At 35.2% G+C, this 21,973-nt stretch overlaps 3 protein-coding genes across 3 annotated transcripts in view; 1 reads left to right on the plus strand and 2 right to left on the minus strand.

Annotated features, from left to right (window-relative positions):
- Window positions 1-7,562: 7,562 nt before the first annotated feature.
- LOC124530860 overlaps window positions 7,563-21,973 on the plus strand; it is a 68,605-nt gene continuing 54,194 nt past the window's right edge. Inside the window, exon 1 of the mRNA XM_047105205.1 lies at window positions 7,563-7,714. Within this exon, the coding sequence (XP_046961161.1) occupies window positions 7,633-7,714 (82 nt within the window). The 5' untranslated portion in view covers window positions 7,563-7,632. The remainder of the gene's footprint in view (window positions 7,715-21,973) is intronic.
- LOC124530859 (maltase A3-like) lies at window positions 8,134-14,105 on the minus strand. The gene is made up of 7 exons (XM_047105204.1): window positions 13,947-14,105; window positions 11,735-11,914; window positions 11,073-11,209; window positions 10,323-10,588; window positions 9,902-10,091; window positions 9,176-9,553; window positions 8,134-9,017 (listed from the first exon to the last, which is right to left on the minus strand). The coding sequence occupies exons 1-7, from the start codon at window positions 14,083-14,085 to the stop codon at window positions 8,682-8,684; spliced, it is 1,626 nt and encodes a 541-aa protein (XP_046961160.1). The 5' UTR covers window positions 14,086-14,105; the 3' UTR covers window positions 8,134-8,681.
- On the minus strand, window positions 15,519-20,473 carry LOC124530858 (maltase A1-like). Its single transcript, XM_047105203.1, has 8 exons — window positions 20,212-20,473; window positions 19,473-19,652; window positions 19,234-19,397; window positions 18,748-19,133; window positions 18,221-18,422; window positions 17,791-18,147; window positions 16,753-16,991; window positions 15,519-15,654 (listed from the first exon to the last, which is right to left on the minus strand). The coding sequence occupies exons 1-8, from the start codon at window positions 20,423-20,425 to the stop codon at window positions 15,582-15,584; spliced, it is 1,815 nt and encodes a 604-aa protein (XP_046961159.1). The 5' UTR covers window positions 20,426-20,473; the 3' UTR covers window positions 15,519-15,581.

Genomic DNA, 21,973 nt, shown 5'->3' on the forward strand with positions numbered 1-21,973 from the left:
TTTCGAGAGAAACTTCTAAGCTGTGAGTGTCAAGGACGTTTAATTTCTATATATGATAAAGTGATTTTAATAGCAAAATGTATGTACAATTAAAAAATACTGTACGACATAATAAACAGTACCATAATTGCAAACGGGGCAAAGTAAAGTGCACAGTTGTGTGGGCTAACGCATGTGTTCTTTCTGTTTCCTCAATTTTGAGGTTATGGAAACCTGCCAAATTCATATTATCTACTGAAAATACGCAACATAAAAGGATACTAACTTTATGTTGGCCTGAACTGCAGTTTAAACCCTGGGCATTAGGATCTGCAGTTTTATAAATTAACTCTTAGCAAGGAAGCAGTGTAATATATATGTATATATATAATTCAAAGATTATATTCCGATATATAAAAGCCACAATGTTACAGAAGACTCCTAAGCTGAGGAAAGACCAATTACCCAATTGTGAACTTAAAACTATTAATTTGGAGATCTCACAATCTGTAAAGTTTGTGTAGATATATAATTATATTCAAGGGGTATTTGCACGTGAATTACACATGTGATTCACTGCGATTTTTGATTAAAGCCCAAATATCGGCTTTTTTTTATTTTTTATTAAAACTAAAATATGTTATTTGCTAAATAGGTCAAGATATATAGAACTTATATCTTTAGTAATTTCCAAAAGAATTAAATAAACTGTCTCCAAAATGTAAGCAGCAGAAACCGCGGGCGCGTCTTCTACCATTAATTAGTAAGACATCCGATGTTTGTTTTTTCGTTGTTTATGTTGCAACGTTGTTATCGAAATATCGAATAGCTTAAATCAAGTCGCGTGTGTACAACTTTATCTGCTTATATTTGTAAAGACAATTAGTTTATAATAAACCGAGACTGCTATGTATTGAAAAAAATGTATGACACAATGTATTTAGCTTAACAGAGCGTTTTGAGTACTATAGGTTGGGCTTAGTGCAAGCCCGTAGTAGGTACCACCCAAAAACAACAGCCTGTAAATTCCCACTGCTGGGCTAAAGGCCTCCTCTTCCTTTGAGGAGAAGGTTTGGAACATATTCCACCACGCTGTTCCAATGCGGGTTGGTGGAATACACATGTGGCAGAATTTCTATGAAATTTGTCACATGCAGGTTTCCTCACGATGTTTTCCTTCACCGCTGAGCACGAGATGAATTATAAATACAAATTAAGCACATGAAACAGCGGTGCTTGCCTGGGTTTGAACCCGCAATCATCGGTTAAGACGCACGCGTTCTAACCACTGGGCCATCTCGACTCCCACTGGGCCATCTCGACTCACAGGTACAGGTACCACCCACTCATCAGTTATTCTACCGCCAAACAACAGTGCACAGTATTGTTGTGTTCCGGTTTGAAGGGTGAGTGAGCCATTGTAATTACAGGCAAAAGGGACATATAACAACTTAGTTCCCAAGGTTGGTGGCGTATTGACGATGTAAGGATTAGTTAATATTTCTTACACAGTCATTGTCTATGGGTGATGGTGACCACTTAGCATCAGGTGGCTCATATACTCGTCCGCCAACCTATACCATTAAAAAAAAGCTATTATAAAGATAGTTTATGTACTCACCTTAACACCCCTGTTAGGAGGTAATGGCGTTAATGTAGGTTTGACTGTTTTAGGTATAAGAAGCCTGTGTCGTTCGTTGAAATTCGTCGAATTATTTTCAGTCATGTAAGATTAAGCAAAGTTCATACGTCGCTACAAGATTTGTTTGTTTTGAGTCTTATAACATGGGGTTAAACTATACTATCATTAATGTGTTCCTAGTTAAAAAAAAGATAAGGCTAATAATTTTGTAATCAAATTGTAATCAATAGCTGATCATTAATTATTGAGTGATTGGCTACTTCTGTAAAGGTTTCATTCAAACTGAAGAGTGTAGCGTTAAATTTAATTCTGAATTTTCATCAAAAGTGGATCGAGATTTTCATCTGAAACATCAACAGCTTACAGTATAATACAAGCTGGCCAGCCGCTTCGCATTTTCATCGAAATCGCATCAAAATTCCATTTACTTTATTATTAAAACAAAATTTTATTAACATCTAGTCTTTATTAGTTCAACATAACATCTTGGTTCCTTGTTGTTTACAACTTTACATTTCAGAGCAAAATGTTATTTTGTTAGTAAAGTTATTGATTACTAATTGCCTTTTAAATGGCTTTAGAAAAACTACATAGGTGGTATTTTCGTTCATGCATTACGTAATATGTTGTAAGTGACCAATTATATGTTTTGCAACGTGATTAAATTAACAGGCTCTATAAAAACGAAGCCAAGAGCTATATACACGTGAATCAAAACCGAAGCCTACGGGTGTTTTAAAAATAATTATTATTATACCTGTTGATAAGGTCACCATCGCTTGCAGTGACAATAGCCCAATCAGAAATGTATGACTCATTCATCCTTCAAACTGGAACAAAACAATACTAAGATTTTAGCATGTTTTTATTCTTGTTCGATGGCGTTCTAGAGAGTCTCGTGAACAAGACATTCGTAGATAATGTCGAAATATCGAGCTCCACTGAACAAAAATAAAAAACATGGTAAATATCCCGAAATCAATAACTTTAATAATAAAAATAACCATGTTAATTTAAAATCTAATACTAAGGCTTGTTGCCAAGCGGTATATTTTATGATGAGTAGGTGCTAACCAGACATGCTTGCACAAAGCTCGACCACCAAGCAAAATCCTGGTCAAGCAACATTTGTGATTGTAATACACATGGCATTGATTAGGAAACTTGTATGTGATGGATGAAATTGTAACCGTTGACCTTCTCTCCCTTTGAGGAGAAGGTTTGTAACATATTCCACCACGCTGTTCCAATGCGGGTTGGTGGAATACACACGTGGCAGAATTTCTATGAAATTCGTCACATGCAGGTTTCCTCACGATGTTTTCCTTCACCGCTGAGCACGAGATTAATTATAAAGACAAATTATGCACATGAAACAGCGGTGCTTCCCTGGGTTTGAACCCGCAATCATCGGTTAAGATGCACGTACATGAAACAGCGGTGCTTCCCTGGGTTTGAACCCGCAATCATCGGTTAAGATGCACGCGTTCTAACCACTGGGCCATTTCGACTACGTTGACCATCAACCAATTTTTATTGAAAAAGCATCACGCCTTCCTATTACGAAATGAGCCCCATACGTCTTACTTTGAAAGGATAGAGGACCGTTGTCCAACTATAGTTAAAAGGCTGATGCTATGAAGAACTATCGGTGAATTTAACATATTGTTTGCTCGAGTATATTGGCTACTGAATTTTCCTTACCATACCTACATATGTTCCACCTGGTTATGGTACCAATCTTTTTAATCGATATTTGGTGCATGACGTCACCAGGTGATACGTAATCATTCACGCAATTACAATCAGCTTTATCAATAGCGCGTCGCAGCACATTATCAGATACGGTGTGATAACAGCCGAAACAATGCTGATAGGTGAAATATGTTCACAATTTTGGCACTGTATTATCATCAGCGGTGGTCTGGGGTACCTAACGACAGCCTCTCTACCCTTTGCTGGGCTGAGTGGTATTCGAGACCTCTGCTGATCCTGGACCCTGAAGTTTTTTATCTTAATATTTTTTTTGACTATCTTGATTGATTCATGTAATTAATCGATTGTTGAACGATTATTCGGGCAGGCGGACTTTCACGGCGTTAACATTTTTGTTTTCATTATTTTTTGTACTCGTCATGATATTTAGAGTCTTGCAATCATATTTTTAGTAATGAACTAGATGTTTGTTAATTTATATCAGCTCGGTCGCCGCAATACTTAAGATCTTTAGCGTAAAATGTTTCTAGTACTTACTAATGACCGGCGAACACTCTACAAGTCATGTAGGCATTCAAAAAGTTGGCAACGAAGCGCCCAGTAACTTCCCATACTATCATTTCCACGATCACTGAGGCTGCATAATTAATTATCTCTTAATGTGTATATTTATGGTACAACGTTTAACTTAGTTTATTCGTAATGTACATTTGAATAAGTATAAAATATGATGAATTTATTCAATTATGTTTCATCATCAGATCATTCTGATCGTTTGTTTAATGAGAACCGAGATGTCTCAGAGGTTAGAAAGCATGCATCTTAACCGATGCTTGTGGGTTCAAACCCAGGTAAGCACCACTGAATATTCATGTGTGTTTTTATAATTCATCTCGTACTCGGCGGTGAAGGAAAACATCGTGAGGAAACCTGCATGTGTCTAATTTCATAGAAATTCTGCCATATGTATATTCCACCAACCCGCATTGGAACAGCGTGGTGAAATATGTTACAAACCTTCTCCTCGAAGGGAGAGGAGGCCTTAGCCCAGCAGTGGGAATCGGACAGGGTGTTGGTTTTGATTAATGAAAACTCTATTGAGACTAAACGTGTAGGTGTTGATATTATTGGTATTACATTTCGCTTATGTTATTTTAATCGTTGGAAATTTTGAGGCGTTTGATCCATGATGCGAAATCTCTTGATGAAATAAATCGTATGTCCTTGTAAGGTTTGTATGTCCTTGAAACAGGATTGACTTTTAACGTTGTCGTACTTATTACGATTACATACGCAGCAGTTGTGACAAAAGATCGATGAATCTTAGTAATGATAGCTTCTAAGAAAAATGTATTCAAAATCCCTGTTTTCTCTTATGTGTCGTTTCAAGTGGATAATAATTTTGGTTACTACATATTGTTAACATAAACAAAACTTTAAAGGATTACTCAACGATAAGAACGTAGGTATATCTTCGATAGTACTCATGAAACCTATTGACCTACCTGTTAAACGTTATCAAATGAGTAATTTCTGATTTAATATAATCGTATTACGCGTGTTCTTGTCGAGTAGTCGACGCTCAGGTATATTACCACACCTCGTAAGTAATCCTGCCACCTTTTACTTTGCGTGTACTCCAGAACTGTCAAAAAGATACCTTTATGTCTTGAGGGCCCTCGAGTTGCGTCGAGTGCCTCTCAGGTAAAGAGTGGTTTGGAGTGGAGAGGGGAGGTTGGGGAGATAGGGGGAGAGGTACTCGCGGCAATCAGCAAGGGTACGCTCCGTACGTCAACTTGAGAAGTCGGTGTTGGTCGTGAGGACCTAATGGTGGCTGGTTCGAGACTGATACCGTCTTTAGGGGGGTCTATTCTCTTATCTTAAAAAAATAATCGATTTTATTTATTTTTTAAATTTTAATACAAATTTATGACGACATGTGAACTGAATAATAATGTTGATAAACGTCAATAAGTTGTGTATTTGTGAATGTAAATATTTTATAGTTGTTTTTAGTAATTGCGAGAATTGTAATTATATACTATTCTGATCGTAGTTCGGTTGTCTTTTTGGAATATATATTAGTTATTTAAACAAATTATAGTATTTGATGGTAGAGCATCGTACAAGACTGTCTGGGTACCGCCCACTCATCGGATATTCTACCGTCAAAGACTATACTTGGTACTATTGTATTCCAGTGTTACTTAAGTAAACTATTGGAACTTGGTGATGGCGATGTAAGAAATGGTTAATATTTATTTTAGGTTAGAGATTAAACTTAGTAAATAAACCTAATATTGTGTATTAAATTGTTTTCCTGGTAATTAAAACATACATGTATAAGAATGTACAAAAAAGGTTGAACTTTTTACGGGGAATGTTCCGGGGAAATTGTTTGGGTTCATTTCGGCTGTTGAATTTCAAAATTCCAAAAATCACAGACATCACCAATTTGGCTGAAAATCCACAACAGCGCGACAACACCCTGTGGAACCAGTTTTCGCCAGCGGTTTTTCATAGTCAAGATGATTTCAGAAAAGAGCGTACTCATTTCTTAAAGGTCGCCAATGCACCTACAAACTTCTTGGTGTTACAGATAACTATGGAGGGTGGTGGTCACTTTCCATCAGGTTTACTTGCTTAGGCTGCTCGTTTGTCACCTTACGCTAACAAAGACATACATAATAAAAATGTTAAAGGTAGGTAGATAAAAAAAAAACATAATTGTTTGTTCCCGAATCCAATAACTGTCAGTTACCAATTATATTTGAAAGAAGTCAACTTGTTTTATTTTTTCGTTACAATTTGTACAAAACAAATTAAGGATCATAATTTCGAAGAAGTGGTAAGAAACTCGGGTGGTAGTTGTCCTAAAATAAATCGGATTTACTAGTCTAGTCTAGTGGCTAAATATGTATATTGGTCATATATATCGAGGTCCAAGTTGAATCCCCGTACCAGGATGAAAAGTAATAAGTAATTCTTTATATCTAGTATAAAATTAACAATATACATTTGCAAATGAAAAATAAACTAACTGGATTCTGTTTGTTGGAGTCAGTGATACTCAACTAACAGAATTGAAAGCTAGCTTTAAACAATCGCGATCTAAATGTAACAGAGAATTTAGTATTTTTAGGAGTTACTTTGTACCCGAAACTTCAGTGGAATCCTCATTTATTGTCCTGACAGGGAAGCACTCGACTCCGCAACACACGCGGTTTAAAAAGTTGGTCAACTTCTGTATTGATAGTGCTCGATTAGTATATTTTGATTATTTACTTTGGGATAACGCACGTAACTTTTAGTACGGCACAACTTAGATGTAGCATCAGCAAATTCAATATAACCCATTACTCCTGATTTATTTACCCAATAGAAAAAACTGAGAAAGCAAGTGCATGTAAATCGACGTGTCAAATTGACGAATATATTAAGTCATATGATATTACAAGTTATATTCACATCAGAAATATATATTGATAATTTGGGATAGCGTACTTAATTCGGATGTGATCGGTTTTACGAATTTTGCCGATGCTTTATCTAAGTTGTGTCATACTATACTTATATTAATAATATTTATTTTCTTGAGACTTGAGAGTGTCTTTAAAACATTTCTAACAAAGTAGTAATAATTAGAGTACACTATGTTTACAATAATGCTTATTTACAACAATAAAGATAATTATGACAGCAATTACACTAATTGTATAATGATACGTATATCGTCAGCGGTTAAGGAAAATGTCGTGAGGAAAACTGTATGTGACGGCTAAGAATTGCAATATGTGTAAACACCATTCTATATTGGAGCAGCGAGGTGGAAAAACATCTCCTCCTTAAAAGCAGAGACAGCCCTGGCGTGGAAAATGTAACTCACATTTAATTAAGAAAGGGATCAAATTAAATTGCATTGAGGTGAATGCTTAACTCTATATATAGTAAATATAGAAAATATCTACTGCTTAATTAGTTACCTTTAAAAAGTAACTTAATATTTTACATATATCTGAAAGGTTAATAATAAAAAATAAATCCTATTAAAAAAAGTCAAGCAAAAAATCTGGACTTTCGTTACGTAATTACGTCAACAATATTATACACAATAAAATGTATCTATTTAGTGGTTTTTATATTTTAGCATTAAAGATAAGTTATATTTTTGCTTGTAGTAACACGTTACAGAGCTACGAGTCCGCGCATGCTCGGCGGAGACAGCGTGGGGTCGATAGCGGAGCCGAGGCGGCAGTCCGCGCCGCGCCGGGCCCCCGCGAGCCCGCGCCGCGGCCATGAGGTCGCGCGCCGTGCTCACCCTGCTCACCGCTTGCCTCGCAGCCACCACCATCGGAAATGCCGAGAAGAGTAAATTCTGTACGTAGACGCTTTATATCCTATTTATTCCAATATACGATTATTTATTTCAAATATCTACTATCATGTTTTACACCCGGCGTTTTTACGCCCTCTGCCGGAAAGCGGTCGGAAAACTGAAGAGTTCGCGGTTTTACGGTTACGATGACTCCATTTTGGAATTCTGTCCCCTTTTTCGTGTTGTCTCTATCTGTTCTTGTTAAAAGTGGAGGGAACTCGTGTAGGGTTGTATGTTTCAAGAAAATCATTAAAGCATTGTTCATTTTTAGTGGTTCTAGAATTTATGATGATATTAGCTACTTATTTAAGAGTAATTTATTGATTTAATAAATAAACTGTATTAGACTAGTAATAGATTTATGTTATAGCTAAAAATCATAGATATTCGTATTAGTGAAAGTCGCAAAAGAAACAATGTAGACATTTTAGATATTAATATATTTCTTATTGACTCAATAACTCATCAGAAAAGTACCGACATTGAGCATTATTAAAAAAGTAATACCACAAAAGGAGATGCGTATGTAAATGATATAGCTCATAAGATTCATAGGAAAATAGGTCATACGGAAAACACAATAGGGAATGAAATGCACAATGCGAATGTAGGCTAATGTCCGCCGATCGTGGAGCGTAGCTGCTATAGTATGAGGCTGCACGCCTGTTGTCTAGCGTGGCCTGTTTCTGTTCTTTCTATAAATGTGGCGGCAGAAAAGGCACATAGAAGCATACAATATTACGATATTTTTTTATGGAATCGCATAACATCTTATTTATATTGAGGATTGCAATAGATTTAGTACGACCTATATGTATATCGGTAAATGGTTTTAATGATACCAGAGCTCTAATCTATATTTAAAGTTTATACGATGCGTTGAATGTCAAAAGTCGTATAAACTGTGAACCGTTTATTGATAAAGTATTTAAATATAATGAGGCGTATGCGAGCAAATCTTCGCTTGTATTATAGATTGCCAAAGTACTTGTTGATTTTCTGCCAGCCTTCGGATAATTTGCTCGCGATTTTGTCAACTGGTCCAGGACCACTGCAGTGTCTTGGAGGACCAATTAATAAAACTGATTCGCCGGGAACAAGTTTCAAATTTTTTTCTAAGTTTACGTGAGAACCTAGTGTCATGCTGGATCCCCCGGAACTAGCGGCTACAGTCATTTCAGCGGGCAGACCCGGGATTCTTGACAGTACTGCTTCCGTTTTTTCTTGACCAAAATTAGAAACGACAAGCAGAGATCCTGATCCGCCCCATCTTAGTATAGCAAGCGCCTCTCCGAGCCTATGTAACTGAGCAAAAAATATTATTTTAGCTTAGCTGTATTTATTTATATGATTTATGTGTTGAGTTCCATGTTTAATTTCATCTTGCGTGGAAAATGTATCAACCATCATAACTACAATTCATTTTCCAAAAGTAATAAATATGTATATAAATAATACTTTACCTCCAAATATGGTCCGACAGCAGGTGATTTTCTTATAGCTGACGCAACTTTCATTACACCGATATGACTCAATTCATTCGCATATTCAGTCTTTGCGTTGGCATATCTGTAATTTGGAGCTAATGGTAGCCAGGGTTCACCAGAAGTAAAGCTAGCAGTAGGAGTATCATCCCATGGAAACGGGGCTGCTGATGCAACCGCTGGTATCGGCCAGCATTTTGATGAACTGGCCCATTCAAGAATGGTGTCAGCTGCACCAAGCTCGTCTCCTTGTTGAATTATCATAGCCCCCGGCATTGCTAGAGTTGTTAATATTATGGCATCTACCATTTCACTGCCATAACGTGTTGCTATTCTACTTTCGTTCCGTTTACTTGTCTGCAACAAATGTACATGCAATAGCGTTTTCTAAATTATTTATTAAAATGAAACCTAAAATACACCTCCTAACACCTTCTCCTCAAAGGTAGGGGAGACCTTAGCCTAGCAGTGAGAAATTTACAGGCTGCTGTTGGTTGTTATAAAATACACATAAAATAATTAGTATAACTTTTAAAAGTTAGGAAATATTTAGCTTTAAATTACTACAGGCTTAGAATTGTAGATATAGATTATAAAAAGCGCAAGGATACATCATAACTAAATTCCAGCCTCTAAGGTAGAACGAGGGGCTTATACGAGATTTATTTTGACAGGAGCATGGCTCAATATTTAGGAGTAACTCACGAGCCAAGTGGGGATCATATCTTGCGGTGGGAATAACAGTGTGGCGTGCAGAGCGAGCGCCAAGCTTGCCGCCGGCCGCTTGGCTGGCGAAGCGAAATCGTAACTTATTACACTATTGGCGCCCAAACCTCCTTCCCCGTAATATTTAGCGCTGGTTTCAGCTCCGAGCGAAGATTCGACTAAAATAACTCTGAAATAAAAAATGCAATTACGCTAACTCGTGTATTTCGCAATGTGGCTATTAATATTTTGAAGGCGCTACAAATAAAATCTTATTAGATAGAATTATTTTTTTTATCGATTCATTTAATTTAACGGTAAAGTCATCAACTTAACTTAATGTTCTTTTTTGCATTATGCAATGGTCTATTATTTTACTCAAATCAGATAAGTAGAATTTGGACTTAAAAATAATACTCACGGTGTTTCCAAGTTATTTGCTCGAGAACAGCTCGTAGCTGAAACCATCATTTTTTTGACAAGTTGCACGCCGCACTCATGATTTGAAGGAAAGTCAGGGTTAAGGAGAACTCCAGCGATGCCACGTTTCAGCCAAGTACATTGACAGTTCGACAACATAGCTGCTAAACTTTCAGAACAGAGATTCAAAACTGCCTCATTACGCGAAGAGCCGTAATACGCTTTTCGTCCATCATGCCATATCCAGTGATTTATACCAACTTCTTCCTAAAACAAAAAGTAATAATTTTACTTTATTCCAACTTCACTGTGCAAGAAAGCAAATGTTATTTGGGTATTATAATAAAAGATTCTTTCTTTGTTTTTTTTTTTTAATGTCTTATTATGTTGCTTTCTTTGTTTTTTGAGATGGATAACTAATCAATATGTATACACCTATAACTTTTCGTACCTATTGTGTTTTACAAAAGTCGGCCCCTCATTATAGTTATTTAACTTGACGCTCTTAAATTTGTTTCACATAGTTTATTTTAAAAAATCAGTCAAAGAAAGATTTATTGAATTAGATAGCATTATGTATTTCTGACATAAAATCCTCTTGAGAACATTTTTGTGGGCTACTCGGTTACTCAAATCCATACCGTATAGTACTGAGGTTAGATGTGAACACACTACTACAAAACATTTTTTTGGGTTTAATCTTGTGAAATTTATTAAGTAAATCATTGTATTGATTTTAAAACGCACTTACTGGTGGCGTTTCATCAGGATTTCCATCTCTCCAAACAACTTTATCTTCAAACCCAGACTTCCGTTCAGCGCTAAAATTAAACAGCTCGGAACTTGAACTGATTGTCTCTATTGTCAAAGTAATCACCAATTTGAGCTCTGCGATCAAGAACAATACTATTATAATACACAAATATTTGTCGCTAAGTAATTTTGTCTCTCAATAGAACAAAAGATTTATACAAATAAAAATTACATCTACTTAGATGTAGATCTACTTAGATCATTAGCTATAACAATATAACAGATATTTCCATTAATACTTTATGTTTCAAATTAAAAACATAGCATTAGCATAATATGTTCTAATACTAGTAGTCGCACGCGGCTTCTTTCGAGTTTTAGGGTGTTGATTGTCACGTGTTATGCGAAAAAAGTAGCCTATGTCCTTTCTTAGAGTTCAAGTTTGCTTCATAGAAGTTTTCATGTAGTTCAGCGGTCATAAAAAAGCAACAGACAGATAGAGTTACTGTTATATTTATAATATTAATATCCTTTAAAGGCTACAAAATCAAAGGACTGTTCCTAAATACATAGAATTGTTAAAAACATTTGAAATGAGTTTTTGACCGATGAAAGATCATTTTTTTAAATAAAACTATTACGTAGTTAGTTTTGACTTACCCAATTTCTTTGCCTTCTCCGCAAGCCCTTTAAATATATCCAAGTTTCCGTACCTCTCGTCTATATCTGTGAAGTCTGTGGTACCAGGCGTGTCGCAGTTCATACTTCTCGCGGATATGGGAGATAAGATCACAGCGTCAGCACCCAACGCACGGACATAACTCAGCTGTTTGGTCACACCTGATATCATTGTTTGTTTGATCTTAATCGAGTTAAAAATATAAATATATAAATAATGAACAACATCACACGCAATTACTCTTCCAGATCCCAATGTAAGTAGCTTTAGCACTTGTGTAACGGAAAATCATACGTAACGACGGTACCACAAACACCCAGACCCAAGACAACATAGAAAACGAGCGAACTTTTGCTACATCGTTTCGGCCGGGAATCGAACCCTTAGAGGTCTTTCCTATTGTAATTTTTCATTTTGCATAATGCTAATTAGTGTTGTAATTTCATGTCTTAATTATTAACATGACAGTTACACACACATTTAAAGAATAGAATATAGTCTACTTAACATCTGCTCGCTCGCTGAATAGTTAGTAAGTTGGCAGCCCTGAAAATCCACCAGCTAATGGGAAATGGTCAGTATCTGTCGTAAATATTGACACTCTCAATCATGGATATTTAGATATTACGTTCCTTGTTCCTATTATCAGATTTGTTGATCTATCATCTTCCAATATACTTATAGACCGATGAGTGTTCAGTAGTGCATAATCTATCATATCTATCAGTAGTGCGTATATCATCAGGCAAAATTTTTATGTTTATCGATTTATCGATGTTTTGGATGTAACTTTGAATTTGAAGTCTCAAAATTAATATTATATGCATTTTTTACGCCAAAAAGTAATTGTTTTCCTTTTCATGAAAATCTGTTGCGTTTTAACATTAATACATTCATACTGACATATTCAACAATATATGTTTGCTACAATTCGAACACCAACGTGCTGGTACCGGTACTTTAGTTTCCCATTGAATAGATTTCAAGTACTATTGGAGTTGATACGGCAAGCGTGAACAATATTCAAATGGCAGAAATAAACCGGATCGTGTTCAGAACATGCCCAAACAATAAATCGATTTCAAAACGTAAAGTGGACGAGACACGAATAATTATTCGATATTCTTTCCTTTTTAACGATACCGATTACTAGCGACCCGCCCCGGCTTCACACGGGTGCAATGCTGATACTACATATACCACAGTATTTATTTGTTTACGACATCACATTAAAAACTTCTAAAATTATGAGTGTTTCTTTACTATATTGTCCATGTATTATATACAAAAAAAAAATCCTTTCGAATCACTCTATCTATTAAAAAAACAACATCAAAATCCGTTGCGTAGTTTTAAAGATTTTAAGCATACATAGGCATATGGGGACTTTGTTTTATACGATGTAGTGATAGTGAAGATATACGTCATCAGGAATACAGATAACACAGTAATTTTACACGAGCACTACCAACCTTGAAACTCTAATTATACTTGATTTGTTAGCAATTAAAGTGGAACAGCTACAGAGCTATTCTAAGACTTAATATAATTACGCAAGCCAGTAAATAACGCCTGATAGGTTTATTTAGAGTCTGGTGGTTACTTAATAGTTATGAATTCTTGTGCCAAGTACTGTGGCTTTGGAGGATTGCAATTCTAGATAGTTATATTTGTGGATCGAATCGAATCCAAATATACTTAATTCATGTAGACTCTTAAACTAGAATGGTCATTACGAGATGAATGAATTTCTTCTGTATTCGATTCTGAATACCGTTATGAAATGCATTATGTCATTACTATTTATTTATCGATTTCTAGAAAATTTAAAGAGTATTTTTTTTAAATTGGTGCCAAATATTAACTACTGACCTATTGTTGATGTATACTGATCTATACATCATAAATGTAGATCATTTTTTACCTCGCGAGATTGATAACATAATTTTTTGATAGATCTTTCGAAAACAATTTTAATGAAATTATAAAAATAATTATTAACTTAACCTTATCAAACTATCGACGTTTTATTTCCTTTAGTGCCAGTTGAATCACCGTTTCACAATCTTTCGATAGTTTACAATCTCGCTATATAGATTATAATCTAACATTGTCATCGTAAATATTTATATTTTTGTCGTACTCTTGTAAATAACGTTAGATAATTAAATATTGTTATGATTATTGAGATACCTTGTAAATCACCCAGTCCATCTCCATTTGAGTCTTTAAACGAATCGACAAGTATACTGTAGTAGACGGCGTTGCTCCACCACGGGTCTGCCCCCCCACCTCCAAGTAACGTGGTCAGCACGACCGCAGCTAGCCACATATTTCACGTGTTTAGAGATTAACGATTCTATTCAGATGCTCGTAGTGAAGAGTCGTTTTATGTGACGATAAATTCAAATATATGCTATTAAAGATTCCAAAATAAAGTATTCCATTTTAAAACGTTACATGAATCATATCCGTTGAATTTAATAAAGAAGTAAGAGCTAAGGACTGCAGTGTATTATCGTCGTTCGAATAATAAGTAGTTCTTTACGTCCTTCTTCTTTTCAGGAAGTATATCTCTATACAGGGTGGCCAATATATCGTGGATCAAACTAATCAGGGTGATAGAGGAGGTAATTTCCAACAAAATCTTTCTACAGCATGGTCATAACTTAATTTAAAAAAGAGTGACGATCATTTTTTTTCTTTTTTCAAATAAAATACCGATTTTTTTACAGTTTCATTAATACAGTAAAACTTTGGTAAAAAACAACAAAAGGTGTTTTTTTATGACTAGGTAATGTATCATTACGAAAAAAAGTATATTTATTAAGTATATTTTCGATACAGAAGAGTTTCTAAATATAAATAATTCTAATCCGAGTATTACGTACTTCTTGCTTTACAAGAAGTACGTAATACTCGGATTTATAGAAGCTACTTTGTTTTTTACTTCAGTTATTACGTCATTGTAGCAAATCGTTGTAATTTTCGAAATGATTTTGTTAAGAAATAAAGCATTTTCGTCCAGTTTCAACTGAGATAACACTGCATTGTCCGGTACATCACTATCGTTCGGACCGGAAGTGCCGCCATTGCAGTCGGTAATTCAGTTAGGCGGCAAATTGCGGGGCGCTCGGACTATTATCAGCTCGACCGGAACGCGTTGGCAGCGCTACACCTGTCATTAATGATTAGTTAATTTGATTGTACCTTCGAGAACAATATAATTACTCGCTAATGTGACAAACTGATCCAAACATTAATAAAAACGTTTACGTTTACAAAGTTTGTTCTTTCTCGACATTATTTCTCTCATTCATCTGTCGCTATGAAACCATTTTTCATTCCTTTCTATTACGAGATTTCAAAGTACCCTGGAGTATGTTTTATAACAGTTATAGCATTTGTTTTCGAAGTGAGTTGGCCCAGTGGATAGAACGTATATCTTATACAGACGGGATGGGTTAAGTCCCGGTAAGCATCATTGAGTTTTTATTTACTTGTGTGTATATTCATCTCGATCTTTCTGGTAATCATGTGATAACCTGCATTTTATTGAATTATATACATTCACAACTATGTCTACCAAACGATACGGATATATTTTAGTAGAAATTATTTCTTTAAATAGAAATGACTTTGGGTAGCGGTTCAAAGTTTTACAAGCTATTAGTATTTATACAAATTTTTCAAAATTTTTTGAGAGCTTATAATTATTTCTATATTAATAAAGTTTCCTTGTAATGGTATAAAATAAAATAATAATATTACTTTAACATATATTTAATAAATACATCATATGATTAACACGACGCATTTTTGGATCACCTACATCGGTGAGGCTCGTAAGACGAGAGCTTCTCCTGCCTGAAGGGTTACGGGTCCTTGAGGAATCGTGTCACTGGAAATATATATATAAAACTCGTGTTACATTGTGTTATATTTGACGCCCGAGTATACAAGAAGGGTTTTACTAGCATGAAATATTATATCTCAAATCGATTTTCTGGTTTGGTAATACTTTTTATGACATACATATGTCTATTAAAGGAAAGGTTTTGGAAGTTTTGTTAGGATTCATGTTGTAAATAATTGTCAAAGTATTAATCGGTTAAAAATGGTTAAACTTATATACTTCAACAATTCCTTGAGTCCATAAAGACAATGATTATATGTCTCAGTGATAACAAAATAACATACAAACATACAGATCACAATAATATCTTCAAAATCTTTCAAGATCTTTCAAGTTTTGGAAATTAAGATTACATGTAAGCTGTACACGATTTTTATGAAACTGTTGATATACTTAATTTTTGATTACTATCTTCGATATTCTGTGCCGAAGATCGAAATGGCTTATATGTATTACTGTAAATAATAATTAACACTCGTTGAAATGTTTAATATTGGTCGAAATCAAAGAGATGATTTTGATGTTGTAACCAATCGAAATAACTATTAAACCAATCAGAAGCCGGAATAATATGTACATGGGGATTTTTGTTTAAACATAATATTTGTGTCATATTGTGGCAAAAGTCCTCGACTTTGACGACCTCCGTGGTCGAATGGTGTGTGCTGGATTCGATTCCCGTCGATGTATATTATCATTAGTTTTCTATGTTGTCTTGGGTCTGGGTGTTTGTGGTACCGTCGTTACTTCTGATTTCCCATAATACAAGTGCTTTAGCTACCTACATCGGGATCAGAGTAATGCATGTGATGTTGTCTCATATTTATAAAAAACAGTACGAAGATTGGATTGGCTCGAGTCTTTTGTCATAACATATTTTGAAGGCTCGTGTCATACATTTGGGCGAGAAGTTAGTGTTTACATGATTAGTCCCGTAATTCGGAAAGTAAATTACGATCGTGTCAAATTTTCCGACAAATTATGATTCGGATTATGAGCGATCACCATGGCAACTACATTTGCTGATATTGACCACGAGGACTTCGACTAATTAGTACTATTAACCATGTATGGAATACTTACTCTATAACTCTATTTGAATGCACACTTGATGCGTAAACAGTAAGCGGTTCCTCCAGGAACTGAACGGTGGACAGATCGACAGTGTCCGATGTCTCACCCACATTGAATACTAGAGCGTATGTGTCATAGGTGAGAAGATATCTCACTAAGACGAAAGTATTTTCTGATAGACTCTGGATGTGGTATGATCCATGTGATAAAGCAGGCTCCTTCCGTAGCCTTGTCATTGATTGGTACACCTAGGGAAGAAGCTTTAATTTAACACTTTAATAGATTATAGACTACTATATTTGATGTGGTATTATTACTTCAGTTTTGTTTTTTTTTTTTTGTTTTTAAGCCAGTAGTTAGAACGCGTGCATCTTAACCGATGATTGCGAGTTCAAGCACTACTATAAATATGTGCTTAATTTGTGTATAATTAATCTCGTGCTCGGCGGAGAAGGAAAACATCGTGAGGAAACCTGCATGTGTCTAATTTCATCGAAATTCTGCTACATGTGCATTTCACCAACCCGTGTTGGAACAGCGTGGTGGAATATGTTTCAAACCCTCTCCTTAATGGAAGAGGAGGCCTTATCCCAGCAGTGGGAAATTTACAGGCTGTTACTTACCGTTTTTAAGCACAACGCATTTCACCTTGCATATCAGATTGTTGTTAACTCGATAGTATTGTATTGGACCTGGGACCATTATAATTGAAATAATGGTCTGTCTACATGTACAGGCAGGAATATATATCACTCGTATTTTTTTTTATAAATATGATAGACGGCTAATGAACCATCAAGACATTAATTGGCCACTGCTTATAGATATCAGCGCTTTAGGAAACCAAATTCATATCAGTTTTGGAATCTAACATCTAACAGTTTTGGCCATACCCATTGAACTTCTTGTTATGCTGGCGCACGTGCCCTTCAAACCAGAACACAACAATTTGGCGATAACCTAGGTAGACTTGCACAGTTCTACTACCAAAAAACTTTGATCACTTAGCTAATTACAATAAAAGTATTCCAATTTTTATTCACATACCTTAAAATGACTTCGTGTGGCTTCTTTTTGAGTTTGTAAATTTATTTCCAAATAGTCCTGAGAGACTGGTAACCATGTGGTTGCATTGGTCGAGAATCCTGCACTAGTACTCCTGTCCCAATGGTATGGCGTACGTGCTGGATCCCTTGAGAACTCTAAGTAGTTATCTGGATTGCCTTGGTTGCACGCTGCAACGTCTACTGTATCCTCCCAACTCACGTAACCGTCCCTCATACCGATTTCTTCTCCTTGATAAGTTATAGCAACGCCGGGCAGCATCATGTTCAAAGAATTAAGTCCATCTACCATGTTGGGTCTAAATCTTGAAGGCATTCTTTTTTGGTCATGATTGCCAAACTTGAAAAAAGTGTAAGTAGTTTTAGTTATAATTTCATGAAAAATGTATTGTATATATGTCTTTAATACTTACGACCCAATTAGCGACTTTTCCTTGAGGCATATAAGTTAACCAACGCTTAATGATATAAACAAAGTCTCGAGCATTGGAATCGGATGACAAACTATTGATGAAATCAAAATTGAAGGGAAAATGAGCCCCATCTCTATCCCTCTCGTTACCATAATACAGCATTGTCATGGTAACATTTGCGTATGCTTCCGCCAGGAGTATCCTGCAAGAATATATTATCAGAAACATGTGTTGTAATTTTATCACTACATATAATAAAACTAAGTCGCTTTTTTCCATCCGTATATCCCTATGTATGCTTAAATCTTTAAAATTACGCAACGGATTTTAATGCGGTTTTTTTAATAAATAGAGTGATTCAAGATGATTTTTGTATATAATACATGGATAATATAGTAAAGAAACACTAATAAATTTAGATGTTTCAAATGTGATGTTGTAAATAAATAAAGTCTATAATATATTTAATATCAGCATCGCACCCGCGCGAAGCCGGGGCGGGCTTACGAAATAACTTGAAAACTTACCTTGTATCAGCATTATTGTCTTTTGTCCATTTATCAGCGAACTCTCTCCATTCGTACACTACATCGTACAGCTCAATTTGATCTCTCGTGTGCTCTTGCGTAGTATAGCCCGCTTGATTAGGAGGTACAAACTGATTCCCAGTTAAGGGCTCATCCGGGTATTGGCCGCCATAATCGTCAGGGTTCGCTTCGAAAAGATGCGGGATAGCGTCTAGCCTGTAACCATCTGCCCCCTTCTCAAACCAAAATCGCATTATGTCCAGCATTTCCACTTTAACTGCTGGTTCTCTGAAGTTGAAGTCGGCTTGTTCTATCGCAAACTGATGCAAGTAGTATTGTTGTCGTGCTTCGCTCCATTCCCATACGGTACCGCCGAACTGACTTATCTAGAAAACAAAGTCAGCGGGAAAAGTAAAAAATAAAGATTTGTGAAAGATAGTAAGATTTTCTTTTCTGTCATTAAATTTATATCAAAATAATATTTACCCAATTTGACGGAACTAATCGGTTGCTGGAATTGTTCGGATCGATGATTGGATCGGCCCAAACGAAAAAGTTCTCATACCGAGGATCCCTAGCCTCGGATTTTTTGAAATAATCTGATTCAGTACTAGCGTGGTTTGGTACATAATCCAAAATAATTTTAATACCTGTAAACAAATATATATAAATCTACAAGGTCAAATATAGAAGATAAAAACCTGGGTAGTTGTAGTTATAATTACCAAGTTCGTGAGCTTTATCAACCAATTCTTCAAAGTCATCCATTGTGCCGTATTCTTCCTGAATGTTATAGAAATCACTGATGTCATACCCGAAGTCCACCATGGGTGAGACGAAGATAGGTGACATCCATATAGCACCAACTCCGGCGTCAACGAAGTGGTCCAATTGCGTAATAATACCTAATAAAGATTATGAAATTATCAAATATTGTTTTGGTCTGTTCTCCTCTTATTCAGAATATTTGGATATAATTCTTTCATTTAATTTGAATGATATTCGGACTGAACCAGTGCGAGAGATATTCATTCAGGTTCCATTATGATGTTCCTTCCAGGTTTCCGGTTAGATCGGTTAAGATTCAGGTATTCCAAACACCTGGATTTCAGTTTAAATTGCAATCAACCAAATCAAGACCAACCAAACCTAAATCGGTTAAAACTGGCTGACTTATGTATAAACGTTTCGTATCTGTTTGTTTATGAATCATAAAGAAGTCACTGTCCATAACTAAAATTCCTTTAATTATAGCTTAACCTCTCATGAGAAATGTTCATTAACATTACAATTATTTAAATTATAAATAGTTCAATTTATAACTGTTAAATAAATTGCAATTATTATGAATTATCTTAATGTGTATTAAATATAAATTTTAATCTTAACGTCGAAACATAACATAATTTATTGCTCATAAATATCAATATATCGAAGATATATTTATAACATATACCTACTAACCTTTTATGTCACCGATACCGTCCCCATTGCTGTCCTTGAAAGACCTTGGGTATATTTGGTAAATAATTGTATGCTCCCACCAGTCCAGCGGCTTTAATTCTGGTGGTGTTGGCCCTTTGCTGGCTATAACCGCCCATGTTATACTACCTACCACCACACCTACCACTGCTATAGCACCAAGTGCAATGCCAATTATTTTTAAAACTGATGGCATGTTAACTAACCCCTAACTCTTACTAACGTAAACTGGGTATGTCCTGGTATAAACTATATATGAAATAATTTTAAAAGATTAATCACAGGGGGCAACTATAGATAAAAAAAGACTGAAAATCACGCGTTAAAAATACAGTATGTTTGTCTGTTTGTACGTAAGTGAGGTACATGTGTTCGGTACATTGTAGGATTATTGTGAGGATGATTTTAATAGTTGATGATGACGGGGAAAATTTTAGATTATTATTGAGAATAAGTTTTCATTTATGAGTTTATCCTTTATGTATAATAATACTCTTTAGTTAATTTTGTCATGTTTGAGAAACAAATTCGCGGGTACGAATTAATCATTAAAACTGTTATAAATATTTATAGACATTTTATAACGGCAATTGAAATATATTGTTATCAATGAAAGAATATACATTTATACCTGTAATAATGATAACAGTGTATTAATATATAGATTATTGGAGCATATTCTAGAATAATGAGAGAATTTTAAACATTGCCAAAATATTTAAAGATACATTATACAAAAAAATAACATAAATTAATATTTTTAAATGATTCTCATTCTACAATTAATTAAAAATAGTAACTTTTGAGTTTCTTTCAAGTTAGACTATTTTTTTTTATTTTTTATTATGAACCTGTATTATTATATAATTTTTTAAAGATGAGAGAAGCGTTCGTTGTGCTCTTTTGTTTATTTTCAACCGACTTCAAAAAGGAGGAGGTTATCAATTCGTCTGTATTTTTTTTTTATGTTCGTTACCTCATAACTTTTCACTGGGTTGACCGATTTTGATAATTTTTTTTATAAAATACTATTTGTTGCCCGCGGCTTCGCCCGCTTTTGGGGTTGGTTTTCAGATGTTTGGCAAAAAGAGAAGCCTATGTCCTTCCTTGGAGTTTTAATTTGCTTCCCACCAAATTTCATCAAAATCGGTACATCGGTTTGGTCGTGAAAGAGCGACAGACAGACAGACAGAGCTACTTTCACATTTATAATTTTTTTTATGGTTGGCGGACGAGCATATGGGCCACCTGATGGTAAGTGTTCACCATTACCCATAGACAATGACGCTGTAACAAATATTAACTATTCCTTAAATCGTCAATGCACCACTAACCTTGGGAACTAAAATATTATGCCCCTTGTGCCTGTAGTTACACTGGCTGGCAATATTAGTATAGATGTATTGTATGACCATCACTCATGTTCGAAATATAAACCATACATTAAAACGCTAATAGTAATAATACAATACCGACCTTGAGGATTACGATATTATCATGCCTGTTACTTGTTCACTAACTTTTCAAACCGGAACAATACTAAGTGATGTTGCACAAAGCCCTACCTCGAACTTCATGTAGTTTAATATATTGCATGTATTATAAGTCAATATATGACGTCCTTAGTGGGAAAATTGTCTGCAAAGGCGCCTTTGACGCCGACGCTCCCAAAAGGCAAATATTATATACAGCAAAACTATATCAAAGATGTATAAAAGTCAACGGCCTACAATAATATCCTAAT

Source organism: Vanessa cardui, chromosome 7, assembly GCF_905220365.1.
Source record: "Vanessa cardui chromosome 7, ilVanCard2.1, whole genome shotgun sequence".
In the NCBI taxonomy this organism is placed as follows: Eukaryota; Metazoa; Arthropoda; class Insecta; order Lepidoptera; family Nymphalidae; genus Vanessa; species Vanessa cardui.